This window comes from Ostrea edulis, chromosome 8 (assembly GCF_947568905.1).
Source record: "Ostrea edulis chromosome 8, xbOstEdul1.1, whole genome shotgun sequence".
Taxonomy (NCBI): Eukaryota; Metazoa; Mollusca; class Bivalvia; order Ostreida; family Ostreidae; genus Ostrea; species Ostrea edulis.
Genome location: NC_079171.1, coordinates 54,806,643 through 54,827,287, shown reverse-complemented (window position 1 = coordinate 54,827,287; position 20,645 = coordinate 54,806,643). Strand labels below are relative to the sequence as shown.

Sequence of the window (20,645 nt, the reverse complement as noted above, 5' to 3'; positions counted from 1 at the left end):
ATTCATGATTATGCAATAAGCATGTATCGGTACATACATGCAGAGATGCATCATATTTCTCGGGAAATCGAATGCATGTTTACTTATTTACTTCTGGAAAATGTTCACAAAAAAGCTATCTGCCTTTTATGTCTGGTGATATCGGCATTACAAATTTTACTCATTGCTTAACTATTCATATTTTTTCTTCCCTGTCATAAAATATATACAATGCGAATAAAAAGCCAAGACATTCCAAAAAAATGCTCATTTCGCCTTCACGTTGCGATGCTTAATCCCCGAAGGATTATCCCCATTAGTACCCGAGGGTCTCTAAAGTACAGTAGCTAAGTACTTCGTTACTAGCTTGAAAATACGGATGCATATTTAATTGCTGTTATAAAATTTAGAAACTCATTTCAAAATTAAGGATTATCCCTCTCACTCATAGCTCTTATCCTTAGACGATTTTGACTCCACTTTTTTGGAACACTGTTTCCCCCTAAATAGCTCTAAGACTTCATTGTTATTTCAGATTTGAAACATTTCGGTTGAACATCACTGAAGAGACATTATTTGTCGAAATGCGCATCTGGTGCATCAAAATTGGTACCGTATAAGTTTTACATTAATGCACTCATATCGCATTTCTTTGTGTTCGCTCACCATTCACCGTCTTTTCCCTAGGTTTCCTTCTGCGTTTACACATCATTTTCTCACCGTTCCCTCTGCTATCTTCCGCGGTGTGTTCACAGTTCATTCACCGTTCAAGTGCAAAACAAGAAGAATTTATTAAGGACTATATTAGGAACGGGGTAGAAATGCCATGATCATACCAGCAGAAGTGAAAAGACATCTATAATCATAACAAAATTGCAGCAGAGTCAGGAACTTACATTTTAGTTACACATCTACCCCGCTCTCACTACAATCGTGCAGTTTTCTAAGTCTCTGTAACTTCGTAACATCATACTATATGGTGTAGAGGTAACTCAGTTTTAACGCAGTAATATCGACCGGTCGTCGGCATTGGTGTGCGATTAATACCTCATTTAAAAACCTCATACGCAGCATAATTTCATCATTGAATAACTGATTCAAGCTCTCAATTATTATGCTTCAGGGTCAGTGTGTACACAAACATCAAAAGTTGATATTAACTTTTAATTCAAACACGAATACAGATTTCAATATATTGGATCCATGACGCTTAAGGTGAATTCATGCACATTCTGGAGACATCCTTTTATCGCCCAAAGAGAAGGATTGCATTCAAACATGACAAAATACTATCACCAACCAATCGTACCTGATGATATTCCACAAACCTCTTATAGATTGGCAACAACGTCGCTTTACATGATCTTATTTGTACTTACCCAATCCTGATGTTCAAGACAGGGATTATTTACCCCCCATCAATTTCTCACCAACTTGTTTAGGATACGGACATTACGTCACCTTTTATAACGAACGACTACATGGAAAACGAATCCTCCAGGATATGCAAATTCCTCTGTTTATGAAATTTGTTGTGTTTACTCCTCCCAGATACATGATCCCACCTACGGTATGCCCAGTGGTCCGTGTTTGTCCCACTCTTAATTTTGTATTCTTTACAGGGATTATGAGATTAATCATTGTTCGTCATATTCAACCTTAAAGGCCCGGTCGCACTGGGGAGATGGTTAATTGCGCATGAATTGAGTATACAAATGTAGGGCGTTCATTGTCGTCCGCAACAAAATTGGCCAAAAATGACGAATTTCCTAGAATGAATTACCGATATATTAATAATGTATAGCGCATATATGACGAATAAAAGCGGATATTTCACGAATAAAAGCGAATGCGATTGCGGATGTTCTCCCATGAGGGATACAACTGGTAAATGACTGGCAAATATGTCGATTTCTGTCACATTTATATAGAAATGTGGGTTTACGTGAAATATTTGTTATGCATTCGCAAATTGTTCGCAAATCAGATACAAAGCAGACGTAATACAAACGCATTATTTTTGGGTAGTCTGTATACATTCGCTACAAATTATTTTAGTTCGTGATGTGGACGTGATGGGCACGCTATATATCCGCTTTACACTCTGTTCCAGTCCGCTGCCAAGCCGCAATACCCTGTCAACAGCGGATATCATCAGATATACATCGCATAGATTGAGTATGCGTTGCGTATGTATTGCGTATGTAAGGCGGAAGTCATCCGCAACCAAAATTTTGCTCAGCTAAAAAATCTTGAGAACGGAAAAATGTGCCTCTGCAGATAATTGCTCACATGTGCGGATGTCGGCCGACTCATACAAGCATGTTTCACGAATATTGCGGATGCTTAGCGAATATAAACCAATTTTGTGCGTAATTCATACGCAAATCTTCCTAAAGGCCAGTGGGACCGGGCCTAGATCCTGATGTGCATAGCTTTATCCTTGTCACTAAAATATGTTCACCGAAGTACTTTTTTCAGATCGGTCACGGTTGATCTGTGGTTAGAGCACTCGATAACTTTTTTATGTCCCCTGTGCATTGGACGCATCTGACCCTAGATGTAATAAACAGAAGTGACTGTACCTTCATTGAACGAGTGTCATTTATGAATAAGACCCTAAAATACGATGTTCCTTTTCGCGGTGGGCGGTGACATGGTAACTACTATCATTGTTACCATCCTGAGCGCCATTCCTAAGGTCATGGCCTTTCACTAACAGCTGGTTACGTCTCCATATGAGAGAATATTCTTAAAGGGACATGAAACAATTAAACAAAAACAAACCAAGCAGGGTTTTGCGGTACATATTAATAGCAGACGTGTTTGGCTATATAGCGCCAAGATTTTTTTTATTTATTTTTTATTTTTAATTATCTTTTTCAACTTCCATACCATGTTTAATTACTCTTTTTATTTGCACAACTAGGATGTTCTTCTCCCATTTACATGAAAATGACGTAATATTTATTATCATGGACGTCATGGATATACGCTATAGATGAGCTGTTTAGTGGATCATTTGAGTTGGAATAAGATATGAATAAACGTTACCAAAAACAAACACTTTTGCATGCAACAACCAGATTTATATTTTGCATGTTTAATTATCCATTAATATTCTTTTTTCAATATCAAAATGATGTCGGTTGTGGCTGTAAACAATATAAATTTAAAAAAAGAATGAATATGAAAATCGGTTGTTATAGAATTGAAGCAAACTGCTACATCATTTAACCTCATAAACGTTTACTTACTTTGCGATTTGATAAGTATATCCAGTCAAACAATTACTGTTTTACCTAGATTGCCATAAAAAGCTGCACATGGCAAATGCTTACGATGTCTGCCTTTTGAGTCACAGAGGCGGATCAAAAATCCACTCAATGATAAATGGAATTATTCTACTTTCGTTTTTAAAGGTCACGGGAATTTGTTTGGACGTCCTGTATTTTCAAAATAAGATTATATAAGAATAAATTGAATAAAAAATTATCTAAATAACTTGAATTTATTTTCTTTTTGTAAAAATCGGATCAAATTTCGTTCATTTTCGGCAAAAATGGGTACTGATACGTTATATCTCTAGAGCTAGATAGTTGGGGTGTCTGTTACTTTGTTTCGCTAAATTTCAAACTATTTTTAATACAAATATATCAAATATAATGCATAAAACTTATTACTAATGATATTGAAATGTTTGTGCGGGTTTTTTTTAAAGCAGCTTTCTTTCATCAATTTTAACGTATGTATATGATACATGTTGAACTTAAATATTACTACATTAGTAATTAGATATTGATTCCAAAGGTTCTTTAAACGCTTTAAATTAAAAATGAAATAAAAGCATATCATTTTTTATATCTTCGAGCGAGATGTGGTTTCTTTAAAACGTCGAAACAAAGACAATTGGGCAGGATGTATATATACATGTATATATATAAATCTATAGACACTGTAGTATCGGGAAAGGGTTGCCCCTCCAGTTTTTTTAGGGGGGGGGGGGCTGATGTCGACCATTTCCTTGCTAAGGGTACAACTTGGCCCAAGTGCGGACCCAGGAATTGTGGTTAGGGGGCAACTTTATGAGGTAAGGACTCTGGGGGCTGCATTGAGGCCCCCAGTGGGTCCAGGGCGGAGGTTTCTGGATTTTACAAATTTTACAGGGCTTAAAACATTTCTCCTATGTAGTCATTTTCACTATTTGCTATCATTTTTGATAGGGGGAAATAAAAAAAAAATGACGCAAATTTTAAGAAAAAAATTCCAATCAAAGTAATTCAATTAATCAGAAGATTGTGTAATTTATTGCTCTGAGAGTTGAAGAAAGTATTGCTTCTTTTATCGTTTACCTTTTTCTAAAGAAAAGACCACGATTTACCTTAAATTGAAAATTTTAGGGGGAGCGCCGGCTGAGCCCCCCCCCCCCCCCCCCCTCAAACTTAATACTGTGACCAACTTACTGAAACTCCAACTTTTACCAATCTTATAAAATATACATCTGTTGTGAAGATTGCTACTAAAAGTTTATAATATAATTGACGTACGCCCGTCCAGGATTAGTATAACTGGGGTAATCGTAAGGTGATGTAGACACTTAGCTATCTCTCTTTCTCTCTCTCCCTCTCTCTCTCTCTCTCTCTCTCTCTCTCTCTCTCTCTCTCTCTCTCTCTCTCTCTCTCTTCAGTCTAAATCTAACATTGCTTAGTTTTACTGATGTAAACATATCAAATGTGTATGTATATATCCGGATTAAATATTCTTCAAATGAACTCTGGGAAGTTGATGAAGTACGCGTATAGAAAATATGGTACATGTATATTTAACTGATTTTCCCAGGCATGTAGAATCATAAGCGGGGGGGGGGGGGCTTTATTTTGTCAATGATTAATATATGTTATTCCTTAAGCGAATACAGATATATTGTAGAGAGAGAGAGAGAGAGAGAGAGAGAGAGAGAGAGAGAGAGAGAGAGAGAGAGAGAGAGAGAGAGAGAGACAGAGACAGAGAGACAGAGAGAGAGAGACACACACACACAGAGAGAGAGAGAGAGAGAGACAGAGACACACAGAGAGAGAGAGAGAGAGAGAGTTGGAACTACTTTTTGTTGACAATTTAGGAGAATGTAAAGATATAAACACAGACGCATATTTGTTAGGTTTTAAATATATTTGCTATATAAAATATACCATCTGAAGTAACATGCATATTACTTGACGTGTTTTGCTGTACCCAAGAAAATGATATTCCATTCATACAACATTTGCATCATTTAGTATGACGCTCTCTTCAATATATTTTGTAAATACCCACAGCAGGCAAACATACTTTATTCGTGTGTACTGTAACATGTATATTGCATACACATGTAAGCAAAGCTATTATCTTTGGTGTACATGGCATAATAAGTAATTTTATCCGACTCAATCGACGTTGTAAAAAGAATGAAAATTCAAGAGCCAATTTGCTTTCCATAATTCATTTAAATAGGAGGACATCGAACAGTGCCTTCGACAATATGATTGCGTTCTACTCAACATTTTTTGGCAAATACATGCATTATTTTCCTCACTCTAAATAACACAAGATTCTTCCGCAAAATGTCTATGCACAAGGTAAAGTTACATGTAAATGCATAATGTATTTTCCACAACTTGTCAATTTTTAACAGCCTTTGATCTCAATTAGTATTTTTTTATATATGAAATTTTAGAATTGTAACTTTTAGAAAAATATTTTAGAAGAATCAGTGGACTGTCAATCATATAACGTAAATGACGTCTTTCCGAAAAAGCGACCGTCGCAAGACAGTTTCAGAGTTAACAATGCAATATTGTAATGTTATTTTCTCAATATCAGCAACAAGTAAATGGTACATGTTATATATGAATGAAACGAGAAAATTATCACCTTTCTACCTGCAAAATATGATCGGCTTCTGAAGCGCGGCCAATTGTGGCCAATAAAGTCGCTTGTTCTTTCTGAGATATTGCTTGAAATGTATTTGTGATTAAAATAGGTTATAACCAATGAAGAAATCAATCATATTTACATAAAATTATTTTCTTAGGTTTCTCATCAAAACACCATTTCAAACACATATATGTACTAATATTACTCGGTTTGAAAATTGAAACATCAAACATTTGTCGACAACAGGCACGTTTTACCATGCAAAGATGGATGATTGATGTTTTCCGCCACACTCTATGATGTGTGTGTATATATACACTGTCAAATTTAAGAGTTTTGCCCCGGAGCATGCAACGATTTTTATGTATTGTCTATAAAGTGAACTGTTTTGGAAACCAGTATGTTGAGAAAAAAGAAGAAAACAACGTGTTTCAACTATGCTACAGTATAGAAATCAAAGGATTTATTTCAATGAAGTCAGAATCGTTAGAATTGATTCTGATCAAATGGTTTTTCCTATTCTTGTGTATTGAATCATAAGGTAAATGAATTTTTAAATAGAATTTAGAGGCCTTATTTGTACACAAATCTACAGTGAGCAGCCGTTAACGTTTACTGATCCCAATCTTTTGTGCCTGTCAAATTCATATTCTAGATATGTTAAAAAGGATTTTAACTTTACATATTTAACATTTAAAGATGAATTGAAAGTGTAAGATCCTACATTCACCACTGTATAGGTGAACTCAACAACCAATTAAGTTTAAATGTATCACACGGAGAAAACATAGATTCGAGGCTTTTAACACATGTTTGCAAAGTCTACATGTCTTTAGTCAACAGGGACTTGACCAATAATTGTAATGTATTATTGAATATCACATGCGTTGTAATATAGAATACCACATGCATATGTACCTGCATCTGCATTAGCCCCTACGTGAGAAAAATTACACCTTAACGTCATAGTCCCATTTTCGTTTCAGAGAAGAGGCAACAGGGCCGTTTTGCAGGGTTTTCTCTGTATTTATCCGAGGCTGGTGTACGAGACAGTGACTCCCGTTGTTACGTGGACGGACCAGAGTTGCCTCCCTTAAACTTTACAACAACTTGTGTGGGATACGGACGTTACGTCACCTTTTATAATGAACGACTACATGGAAAACAATATCCTACAGGATACGAGACATCAACTGTTTTCACTGAACTGTGTGAAATTATTGTCAAAGGTCATTTTTCTACTATGGTTTATTTTCATCTTTTAAAATTAACATTGATGTTCCACCATTGTACCCCATCGAGAATTTGAAATGACGAAGGTTAAGTTAAACCTAACTAAAATAACAGTAATATGTACTTTTAAGTATTTGTGTAGGAAAGGACAGGTAAAAATGTTTGTACATGTAAAGTTTAGTATCCTGAACACCGATATGTCGAAAACACGGATGTATCGAAGTGAGTCGACGAACCTGGCCGGTTTTTCTTGATTATAAAAACCCCGTTATCTCGAACACAGAAATGTATGTGCCTCTTGGTTCTGTTTGTTCTTCTTGATAGGGAGAAACTCTTTCCTAGTTCTACATTTACATAATGATATACTTTTAATTAGTTTTGCTGTTGGAGAACACACAAACAACGAAATTTCGTCTTTAATAATGAATCTGGTTCATCAAGTTTGAAACTGTGTTTAAACATTCGAATTATTCTTTCGTATTAGACATGTCGGGTGAAGATGAGAAATCATTCTTATTATGGATTTCAAACGATATATTTCTTCGACCTACTCAATATCATACATGTAACTCTATCAATTCTGTTCGGATCGTTTCAAAAACGACAGCCATATAATGTATTGAGATATAATTTCAATGTCACTGTGTTTCTTAATTAGGAAATTTTAATTACTATCAGGACAATATCGCATTCCATCCCAATGTATGACATATACTATATTGTGGATGAACTGAAAATACTTGAAACAAAGTTCATTGTTTCCTCCTCGTTTTATACTTCAATCCAGAATTCATATAAAAAGAAATGAACACAGACATCAGAGAAACGTACAGAAAACCGCATTGCATGCACTGGATAATAAACATATAGTTACGCGTATCCAATAGAGTTATATATATATATATATATATATATATATATATATATATATATATATATATATATGTGTGTGTGTGTGTGTGTGTGTGTGTATGTGTATGTGTGCGTATGTGTGTATATATATATACCATCCCAGAAGAACAAACAGCGAGAAGAAATAACTTACCTGCGGATTGATAAACAAATCCAACCTATGTAAGACCTACATCATCTGAAATCATTTCATTATCAAATGTATATACGGTTGATTCGTATCTGAAAAATGATAAGATAGATAAACTATTTATGCATTTAAAATGAATTATTTCAAATGAAGATAATGGGTTATGTTGTTGATGTGCTTAATGGTTTTATACCATTGCAATCTTTATATGTGTTGATTTTGAAAACTGTATTCATCTGTAAGTCACACGTATGACATAATTGAGTCTACGCCAGATTTATTTTGTCGTAAATACGTTCAATTTGTCAAGCACTCTTCATATGAAATAAACTCCCTTTCCTTCATCTGTATTACTTATATCTCTTTGAAATAAGCACTATATCACAAGTTTAGTTATTAAGGTTGCATCAATAATTTATAATGTCTAAAGAGCTTAAGATATAGATTTGTGTTGTATTTAAGGCTGTCACAAACCGGGTGTTTATGGAAGCAGTTGTAACATCCCATGTCCAGAGAACTGCCAGGATAAGATCTGTAACATAGTCAATGGAACTTGTTTTGGATGCTTGCCTGGATGGACAGGAGCCTTATGTGAAAATAGTATACACATTTTTATTTTGAACTTTTTCATCGAATTTTACAAATATACAACAGAATGATTTTGATGAAAATTACCATGACGGACACTTTATCTTAATGAATAGATTGTCAACAAGGGTGGTACGGTCAGGATTGTAAGAACCAGTGTTCAGGTTATTGCAGGGGAAAGGCTACTTGCAATCACGTGAGTGGTAACTGTGATAATGGTTGTGCTGCAGGATGGATGAGCAGTAAATGTGATAAGCGTACGTTCGAATGACTTTTGATCTTTTATAATGTCATATCAATTCAAATATAATAATACACACACGCCTCATCAGCTAACCATATCATGCACGTTATGTACAATGCAATTTACACTGAATCATTACAGAATGCATTGCTGGAACGTATGGCTCTGACTGCATCTATAATTGTAGTGGTCACTGTCAGAATGACGTCATCTGTAACAGAGAAACTGGACATTGTGACAAGGGTTGTAAACCAGGGTACACAGGATATTTTTGTAATGAGTGTGAGTGACTTGATTTTTCCGATTATTTTCGATATTTCCGTAGACTTGTGTATGACAATTGTGTCAGAAGAATACAAATGATGATGATGAATACATTAAGTTTTACTAAAATAATTTCTACAGTGTGTTCACCTGGACGTTTCGGAGACCGATGCGATGAACGCTGTAGTGGGCATTGTTTAAACGACAACGTTTGTCATCACGTGGATGGAATCTGTACAGATGGTTGTAAGGATGGATACATCGGGAAATGGTGTAATAAATGTAAGAAGAATGGACAACTTAGAATATTTGAAACTTTGCGTATTTAAATTGTAAGTTTACAAACCATATTTGTCCATTTCAGCATGTGAACATGGATTCTTTGGAACAAATTGTTCTGGTGCTTGCCCTGAAAATTGTATTGATAAATGTCGACACACTGACGGATTTTGTGAATGTCCAGCTGGATATAAGGGTCCTTACTGCAATATAAGTAAGTACTTCACGTTTAGAGACAGTGTTTGAATACTGATTGCAGTCATTACCAAAGTTGTCAGTTTGACACACGATGCAAAACATAAGTAACATTCATTAAGGGAGGCATGGACATGATTTGAACTGAACATTTTCAAATTTCACCTTTGTCTATTTTATGTTTACAATTCTTAACTAGGGTATTTCTAATAATTAGGAATCATTTGGATGTCAATTGTCGAGTTTCAAGAGAGAAAAAGAGCCCACAATTCTTTTTTATGTACATAAGGCCTATACTATGTTTTTTACATATAGATTGCATAATAGCAATTACCATGTTTAAAACAAAATCTGATGTGACAAACACTAGAGGGTGTTTAAAGTTAGGAAAACTTCGATCGATTGTAATGTAAATGTAAATTCATGAAATCAAAATGAAAAGTTAGAATTCACCATACCACCATGTGTGTAACATATGTTAGGTTTCGGTACGGTCACTAGATGTTCTACATATCTCAGAATAATTACATTGCAATTGCTTATTCTCGAGGTCTGACAGAAGAACTAACCACGGGAACATTATCACCGCGAGTATTTCTAATTTGGAAGGTGTCGTCTTTACTGAACGTATTTTCGACCTCGGATGATGAAGAACATGCATTTTCTTAAAATGGAGAATATCGACTCAATCCGGGTGATGTTTTTTTAGCCGTATTCTCAAATTGGGCGAAGTGTATGCAAAAATGCGAGGCATACATCTAATTTGTCGTTAGTTTAAGAAACACTTAGCATACCTTCCTTACAGTGATAAATTTAATCAGACAATGGATCCTTTTTTTTTGCAAAAATTGGACATTAACTCGCCTTTTTCGCTGCCGAAGCGATGAAACGCCAATACCTTGGTTTCCGCATAGTTAACACCTTTAATGCTCTGTCGGACGCGGTGATTATTCAATGTTCGCATTAAATACATCAGCAAATTATGCTAGAAATATGTGTATGAAAGTTTGAATTAATGACAAAGTATTGAAGGTTTGCATTTTGTGTACTATGTAGCAGCAGATATTTCTAATTTTAGAGTAAAGGTTAAATGGTTTAATGTAGGGGTAAACTTACATAATAAATAGTACGAGATATACATTTCGTTGTGGTATTCATATATTATACACTTCCAGATTAATGGAATGAAATTTTGTTAAATTTGAGCATATGTGGGATCATTTGAAATAAACTGTGTTCATAAATGTAGTGAACACTGCGTCAACAACACGTGTGATAAATTCAATGGGAGTTGTACAAGCAAGTGCTCGGATTCATTTCATGATGGAAAGTGTGATCAAGGTTGGTATTGCGATCCCACAATGAGTATAAAGGATATGCGGGACGATGTGGCAAGAAAAAACTAGTCAATAATCTTTTTTTTCATAAAGCAACATCGCGAGATCTTTAACAATATTTATAAATTTCATGGCTACTTTTTTGGGATGCAAAGTAGGTAATTAGCTTGCAATTACCTCCTTTTCGAAAATTATGAATTTTCAATATACATTCCAATTTCCAATGAAAGGAAGTCATTTAAGGGTTTAAACAAATATATTTTTTGCGAATAATCTTCAGAGTATATGTTGAATATAGAATATATAATGTTAATATGATTAAATCTAACTACATAGCGAACAGAGCAAATTAAGACTTGGGTAAGAACGGACCCCTGGATATACCAGAGGTGGGATCAGGTACCTAGGGGAACTAAGCATCCCTTGTCGACAGGTCACACCCACCGTGACCTCTATATCTTGATCAGGTAAACGGAGTAGTATGTTGTCAAAATTAGTTGGTAAAGAAATACTAGTGAATGATAATAAAAATAGCTAAAATTTCAGATTTGGGATCAAAATTGGTATTCAAAAACAGGATAGTCCAGAATCTAAATGAAGCACTCCTTGAAAACCTGACAATAGTCTTTTTTGTGTAGATATGCAAACATTGCAATTCAAAGCATTCCATATTCATAACTTTCTGTAAAGATATTTAGCGATAAATCCAAACTTGATTTTCATGTTATACATGGATATGTCCACTTTAACTGTATATCTATTCGTGAAAAGTGCATGATTCTGTTTCGTCATTGACTTCTTCAACATTCTTGTTCAAAATAGTTGGGGCATATTCTAGTTTTTCGCTGATTTGACGATGATATCGATATTTTTGTTGAATTTTGCTATGGAAATTTGACCCATTTTCACTTAAAGGTCTTGTACATGTTATAAGGTTGGTTGTTTGGTTGTATATTGTTGATGAATGATGTCCTCATATAGTGAAATATTTCACTCATATGAATACATCACCATTACCGGTAAAAGGCTGCAAAATGTAGGCCTATGCTTGGCGCTTCCGGTCTTTGAGCAGGGAGGGATCTTCATCGTGCCACACGTACTGTGATACGGGGCCTCGGTTTTGTGGTCTCATCCGAAGGACGGCCCAACTTAGTCCCCTTTCACGACAAGCAAGGGGTACTGAGTTCCTGCTCTAAAATGGATCCCCACGGACAATGCTAAAAGGAAACAACACGTTCATGTATCGAAGCGATAACTATATAATCATGCATTTCCTCTGAAACATGATTGTCTGGACTGATTGAAAATCTCTCTCTCTCTCTCTCTCTCTCTCTTTCTCTCTCTCTCTCTCTCTATCTCTCTCTCTCTCTCTCTCTCTCTCTCTCTCTCTCTCTCACGTCAAGGTGTTCTGGATAGGCCTTGCCCGCACATTGAAAAACGAAAATACATGCATGATATTTATTAAATTCATTTTTAAAAAAGGTATGTTGTAGTTACATATACTGTCTCTTGGAAACAGACACGTAGCATCATTTATCTGGGGGGGGGGGGTCGAAGGATAAGTTGGTAGTTAATTAGCAAATGAAAAAAAAACTTTCTGCCTGATCTTCCAATTCTTAAATCGTTGGGGTGTGTGTGTGTGTGGGGGGGGGGGGGGTTCTCCTTCGCTACATGGGTTCAATTCATAATTTTAGCCTATTTTTTTTTCTCATTCAATACTACTATCAAGAATAGGGGGGGGGGGGTCACTCAATATATCCTTATTCGCATACGAAACTAAGTGCCAGGAAAAAGCAGTTAAATATACCACATTGTCTATGTATGTACTCAAACAACTTCCCAGTGTCCGTTCTAGATTTAGACTGAATGTCGGTGCATACAATGACATGCCCACTGACTGATGTAATTTTCATTTATCAAAGATGAACACTATATGGAGAGAGAGAGAGAGAGAGAGAGAGAGAGAGAGAGAGAGAGAGAGAGAGAGAGAGAGAGAGAGAGAGAGTTGAAACTACTCTTTGTTGACCATTTAGGGGAATGTAAAGATACAAACACGGACGCATTTTTGTGAGGTTTTTAAATACATTTGCTATATGAAATATACCATCTGAAGTTACATGTATATTACTTGACGTGTTTTGCTGTACCCAAGAAAATGACATCCCATTCATGCAACATGAATTTGTATCGTTTAGTACATGTACATATACCACACTTTATCCAATATATTTTGTAAATACCCACAACAGGCAGACATATTTTATTCGTATGTACTGTAACATGTATATTGCATACACATGTAAGCAGACCTGCTATATAGTCCTTGGTGTGCATGCATAACAAGTAATTGTATCCGACTCAATCGACGTTTTTAATCGAATTGTTTATATTTATGACCAAAAAATAAATTAAAAAAATTCAAGAGCCATTTTATTTTCCATATTTCATTTGAATAGAATGACAGTGAACAGCACCTTCGAAAATATGATTGCGTTCTACTCAACAATTTTTGACAAATACACGCATCATTTTCCTCACTCTAATTAACACAAGATTCTTCCGCAAAATGTCTATGATCACGATAAAGTTACATGTAAATGAATAATGTATTTTCCATAGCATGCCAGTTTTCAATAGTCTTTGATCTCAATGAGTATTTTTATATGAAAAGTTAAAATTGTAACTTTTAAAAAATATTCTAGAAGAATCAGGGGACTGTAAGTCTTATAAGGTCGATGACGTCGTTCCGAAAAAGCGACCGTCGAAAGATAGCGTCAGAGTTAGCAATGCAATATTGTAACGTTATTTTATCAATATCAGCAACAAGTAAATGGTACATGTTATATATGGATGAAACGAAAAAAGGATCACCTTTCTACCTGTAAAATATGATCGGTTTTTGAAGAGCGGCCAATTTTGGCCAATAACGTCCCTTGTTCTTTATCAACAATTATTTAAGATTTCTTTTGATTTATCCACAAAGTTGGACATAAACCTGTAAAATTTGCCTTAAAATTTTGTTACAGAAGGTATATTTTTAAAAACAGGTCTACCACCTTCTGCCAGTGGAATGATCGAGATAAAAAATTTCAGAATTTCATTTCACCCATACTAGATATTACTGGCAAAGTTTGAATCCAAACAGACAATTTTGCTACTGGACCATTTTGGATGTTTTTCACCGAGACATCCTCTTAAGTAACTTTTGCATTAAAATAATATATTAAAATGGTATATTCAAGCAGTAACATGTTATATTTCTGAAATGTTCATGGTAAGAGCTTCTCATTACTGAAATGCAAATGTGGTATCATCTTCACCAATTTATTTCCTTATCTGAGTTTTCCTTCCCCATACATTATGCGGTATAATTCATATGAGACAACGATCTTCAGTAAATAAGCAATAAATTAAGCAATAAATTCATATACAATGCACTGAATAAAAGCATAGGTTATCTGACCTCTCGTGAATAAAAAATAACCTACATTGATCAAACGTATGCCAACTCTTTTCCGTATAAAGAATCCTCCAAACGATATATAATACCTATTTTTATTACATGTACTTTTATCATTTTGGCTAAAATATACATATTTCACGAAATAAGTTGATAATTCTTACTTATGTTCTTAAACTTCAGATCCGACATCAGACGCAGCACAAGAATTCATTCTTCCCGCTTCCTGGATTGTTGGATTCACCGTATCTGTAACACTGAATGTGCTTCTCCTCATCATTGTTTTTTTCAAGTTAAGGTATTTATTACTTGTATGAAAAGGTAAAGATAACGAATATTGATCAACTTTATAACGCCTGTAAGGAAAAAAATAGAGTTCGGCAAATACGACCACTGGGCTTACCAGAGGCGGGATCAGCTGATTAGAAGGAGTAAACATTCCATGTCGATCGGTCACACCCGCCGTGAGCCCTTTATCTAGATCCACTAGATGAAGGTAGGAATCTGTAGTCAAAATAAGTGTGTAAAGAACGGTATGAAACACAAACTTTATCGTTATAACTACCGTAACATTTGCGGAATGCTTATTCTAAACGAGACTGTTGAAACTCCTGTAGCATCGACCTGTTTTTCGGTACTCTGCCTCGATTTGAAAACTGGCCTTACGCAGCATCAGCCCCTGCGTATCGAATTTCTAAATGTGCTGTTCAACCTAGAAATATTGACACTCTTTAAAATTCATAAATTCAAAGTTATAGCATTCGCTTTGCAACTGCGAGTCCAGAGTTCATTTGACGATCTCATCGCTGCGTAAAGCCTTATATGTTTAATGTACGAAATGGTTGTTCCTTAGTCATTTAACATTACCATAAACTAATTCCTACAACCGAAAATAAAATGCATAGGTCAAATTCTGTGTCACTTCCCATAACCCTAACCAATGGGTGAAAATGCTCATATGGAGCGTAATACAACATGTAAACAGACAATTTATTACTTTGTATATATGAAAATATACATACTCTTTTCAGACAAAGACCAATACAGAAAGAATGTAACACTCGCCGTTCTGATGTTATACACTATACATTTACTGACTGCATACAGAATGAGAGTGAAGACACATCAACTGACCATCACAGATATCAGGAATTAAACCTGACCAGAGATGAGAATCTGTATCAAGAAATACAGTCTCAGTGCGACATAACAAAAGACAAATCAGCCGCTTTGTAAATGTAGAGCAGACGGAGAGCAAACGCAAAAACAGACTTACCAAATCTGTATGGAATGTTAAAGCAATGAACAAGAAAGATGTTGATACCATCAATAATGATTATTGTTGTACAGCACGATATCTTTATGGATGATATAAACCTTTTGATCACAAAAATGTGTTTGAAGGAAATACAGAAAATGACATCAGAATTCCACCTTTCATTTTAGTTTATTGAATTATTGATTAATACAGTTATATAAACATTTAGTTAACATATAATTTAATGACAAAACTCAATTCCAGTTCTGATAATTTCTGTAGTGTATATTTCAATATCAAAAATGCAGGCGTGTCCACCTATTCAGTATTTCTTCTCCTTTATTTTGTTTTTAGCACACATGAGCTGAAAGCTTAAGTGGGTTATTCTGATCATATTTATCCGGCGTCAGTCTGTTTGTCAATCCGTAAGATTTTAACATTTTCTACCTCTTTTCCACACCAAAGGGCTAAATTCAGCCAAAATTGTCACAAAGTATGCTTGGTTAAAGAGGTTTAAGTTTGTTCAAATGCAGTGTCACGCCCTTTTTGAAGTGAGACAATCAAGAATTAGCAAAGCAAATCGTGGGGTCTTTTGAATGTCTTCTCAAGAACCACCGGGTCATTTTTAATAAAACTTGACACAACTTATCTTTAGGTAAAGGGAAATCAAGTTTCCTAAAATGAAGGGTTACGGGTCCTCAAAAAGGGAAGAAAATCAAGAAAAGGCGAACTTAAAGTTGGGTCTTCTGATGAATATCTAAGCCAGAAAAGTTTAAATCTATATGAATGTTCCTGACATAGTGTAGATTCAATTTTGTGCAACATGTGGCCCCCGGAGATATGATGGGGCCGCAATAGTGAATCAAAGTTGTCCATGATGGTGCATTCATATTTAGGGTAAAGCATTTGAAACCTTTCTCTCAAAAGCAATAAAGCTTTGATTATTCATATTGATATGAAGGCATTTCCAGGTAGTACAGATTCATTTTTGTTTAGATTTGGGAAATATTTTAAAGATCTTACAGCAGGGCTATGAATACTCATAATAATATCCAATCATCCCCCGATAGTTCAGTTTGAATTTTGTTGAAATCCTGGCCCCTTTGGTCGGATGCGGTCGCAATAGAAAACAAAATTTTAAAGGGAGATATTTAGAATAAATCTTTAATAAATTATTCTTAAGAACAACAGGGCGTTGAATATTCGTATTGATATGCAAACATTCCCGGGTAGTGCAGATTGAAATTTGTTTAAATCGTGGTCCCGTGGAGTAGGGTGAACTCACATTAGGGGATTAAAGTTTCACATGGGAACATATATATAGGTATTTATTTCTTATCAATAAGAACATGACCATGAATACTCATATTGATATGCAAGCATCCCTAGGATTGAGGTATGTTTCATTTCACCACCACTGGGAGTGGGATGAGGGACGACAGTTTTATATGGGAATATATATGGAGCTATCCTTTAAAATTTCATACCATGATATTTTTTACCTTAGTTATGGCTGTGTTCGGGCCAAAATATGGGGTTGTATATAGAAGCAGGGCCAACTTAACTCATGAAAGTCATGTGATCCATGAGTTTTTTTGTTAGAAAATAAAGTGGTCTCATATTGCATATTTTTTAAAAAAAGATCTTTTTTCTCCATGAATCCTCAAACCTACATGCACATTATACACTTTTACCAAATTGTACATATACTTTCAATATTTGAAAAGATGAAAGTAGTAGAATACTACCATGTCAACTTCTTTTATGATTTTCTTTCCTTTCAAATTATAACAAAAGTTAATCTCTATTGTATATGCATAAAGCCAGAGTAAACACCAACCGTAATTCGGGTTCCATCTTGGTGTTTTTAAAAAAAGACGTAAAGTCAATCATAAAACAGACACACACAATAAATACAGTCCGTACAGACATGGCTATTTTATATTTACTTACCGGGACACTCTGGATATTACGAAATTACGAATCTTGCCCTGTGAAACGTTGGGTTACGAGTGCCTTGGTGGAAATCATGAAGCTCGAAAATACTACCAGTCACCTCTGCCGTTTGATTGGTCAATGCCCCATTAATGAAAGGTGAAGATAACCGGCAGTGATCAATTTCATAACTCATATAAGCAATAAAAAATAGAGAGTTGGACAAACACGGATCTCTGGACATACCAGAGGTGGGATCAGGGCCGGCATTCATAAAGATTCTAAGAAAATTCTTAGATCTCATACTTAAGTAGTAAATAAATTCTTAGCTAAGAAAAAAACTTAAGTATTAATTCATAAAAATGTTAAGTATAATTCTTAACTAAGTTTCAATCTTAGAAACATGAAACACTTACGTAGAAATTCTATGGCAACGCGAACGATTTCTATATATAAATATGTGCGTGTGTACATGCACACTGTTGAACTTGCGTAAAACTTTAAATCTGTCAACATTGGTATATTCTAGATTCAATATACCAAAGAAAAGCGGTCTCCTTATGCATCGAATTTGACTATAAATATCATTATGAAGTAGGTAAAGCAATTAGCAAACTGTTGCCTTATGACTTGACTACTTCCGTGCTTGTCAAAATATTGTTTACGTTTCCAAGGTGAGAAAAGGGGGATAACTCGAATGAAAATATTTTGAGCTGCTCCACAGGATATCAACAGTTGGCTGAGAAACACCCATGCCATCGTTGTTGCACAGCTGCATTTTGCCCGTAGCTAGAAACCTCAAAGTAAGACGAACTTTCTGAAGAGAGGATAATGCCATATTACGCCAAGAGCCACTAGATATTTGTTCACGAATAAGTGATTCCACAAAAAGGATTCCACCGGAATTAAGGCGAAAACGTTCGACAAGCTCAAGATCACTGTACTGCTGTAAACAGTCTTTTCTCTCTCTAAAATTCCTTCTGTGAACTATGTTGGCAGCCATTTTATTTGTGAACTTAAGAAATTCTGAAAACTTAAGTCTGCTACAGACTACACTTACTTTTAAGAATTATTTAAGAATTTTCTAAGAATTAAGTTGTTTTATGATAACAACTTAAGATAAAAACTCATTCTTAGCGTTACTTAAGTATTTTTTATTGATTTAAGAAATGTCTTACACTTAAGCATAACTTAGACATCTTTATGAATCCCGGCCCAGGTGCGTAGGAGGATTAAGCATCCCCTGTTGATCGGTCACACCCGCCGTGAGCCCTATATCTTAATCAGGTAAACGGAGTGATTCGAAATGACTGACTATTCACCAAATTCACCAACGCGAACCCGTGACATTAAAAACACAAACAAATCCGAGCCTTATTTTGTTTATCAAAATGTCACGTATTTTCTTATCAAAATATGGACAATTCAACGTGATATGTATATATCAATTTGAAAAAGTGATACATAAAAAAATAGTTTAAAACTTATTTCCCTTAAGAAGCCACATCTCATTGTTTCCTCAATCAATATTTCTCTTGGGGTCGATAAACAATTAGACGATTTCAGACCATAACAAACTTTAAACAGTTTACAGTGCATTATGGGTTCAAGCGCACATCGTCTGTTCCTGTGATCAGTTTTTGTATTATATTGCCATTGCATAAGCTCACATATTGTAGGACAATGTATTTGCGTGTGTCACCATAAACTCCAGGGTTCCTAAGATACCATCACAGCATCCATTATCACAAAACCTCTTAATGTGTCAAACAGATGAAAGGTGACGATAACGAACAGTGATCAATCTCATATACAAAGTAGAGAGTTGGGCAAACACAGACCCTTGGACACACCAAAGGTGAGATCAGGTGCCTAGGAGGAGTAAGCATCCCCTGTCGACCAGTGACACCCGCCATGAGCCCTATATCCCGATCAGGTAAATGGAGTTATCCGTAGATGTCAGACTTTCAATATCATACCAATTATTTGTTAAACTCATTCATTTACTTACATCGCGACGCGATTCGAAAGATGAGCGACATATTGTCGATCACCTTTCGAATCGCGTCTTTTTCAACAGCCTTCTCAATGACCTATTGTGGGTTCCTCACGGGCAGCGAAATTGAAGCATTGCAGATTTCAGAGGTTTCTTAAAACGAATTCATTTTTCTGCTAAATTACATTGCTCCAAGACCACTCAAAACAGGCACGTCTCTCACTTCTGGACACCGAACTCTGTCCAACATCAATTAACGCATATCTACAGCTCAAAGCCTCAAAACAAATCCATTGCTTGATCATTCGAATGGCACGCTTATTAAACTTTTCCAATTCCGGGGAGTTCTGAGAAAAGCTCTTTCATTCCACTCCCTGTCATACAGTTTTCGAATTGACATGGCAACCGGGTTAGTTTATCGGGGATATTCATATATGTACATCCAAAACCAATAGTTTGAGCCAAATCATCATCCTCCCACCACAACTACCGCCGACAATCATATCCAACCACATATGCGCGCACACACACATTGAGACCCAAATCACAGCCCTCAAAATTCATCTCCATACACATTGTATACTCTCATGTGATACAAGCCAATTATTACAGGTAAAACAATTTAGATTGTTGGGTCATCGACCCCATACTTTACGGGCATTGTAGCACAGGACAGACCAGAAGGTATCTCCCTAAACGTACTAGTCAACATCAATTGGAAAGGTTTTAGAGGGCAAAAATGAGATCAGTTGGAGGAAAACCTCAACAACGTACTACCAGAGAGCAATAAAAAAACCTGATAAAATAACTCCATCGTCTCACATTAAGAATTATTAAGCCAAATGCACAATGTGCCATGTTTAGATTTAATGCTCGCTAAGTAGAACGCTTATCTAGTAAGCAACTTCATCAAAAACATATT

The 20,645-nt window shown here is 35.5% G+C and overlaps 1 protein-coding gene across 1 annotated transcript in view; it reads left to right on the top strand.

Annotated features, from left to right (window-relative positions):
* The window catches only part of LOC130049203 (multiple epidermal growth factor-like domains protein 10), a 33,137-nt gene extending 17,018 nt beyond the window's left edge, over positions 1–16,119 (top strand). Inside the window, exons 3-11 of the mRNA XM_056146489.1 lie at positions 6,879–7,121; positions 8,630–8,767; positions 8,872–9,012; positions 9,141–9,281; positions 9,405–9,545; positions 9,628–9,756; positions 10,944–11,078; positions 14,718–14,832; positions 15,566–16,119. Of these exons, the coding sequence (XP_056002464.1) occupies positions 6,879–7,121; positions 8,630–8,767; positions 8,872–9,012; positions 9,141–9,281; positions 9,405–9,545; positions 9,628–9,756; positions 10,944–11,078; positions 14,718–14,832; positions 15,566–15,770 (1,388 nt within the window). The 3' untranslated portion in view covers positions 15,771–16,119. The remainder of the gene's footprint in view (positions 1–6,878; positions 7,122–8,629; positions 8,768–8,871; positions 9,013–9,140; positions 9,282–9,404; positions 9,546–9,627; positions 9,757–10,943; positions 11,079–14,717; positions 14,833–15,565) is intronic.
* The last annotated feature ends 4,526 nt before the right edge of the window (positions 16,120–20,645 follow it).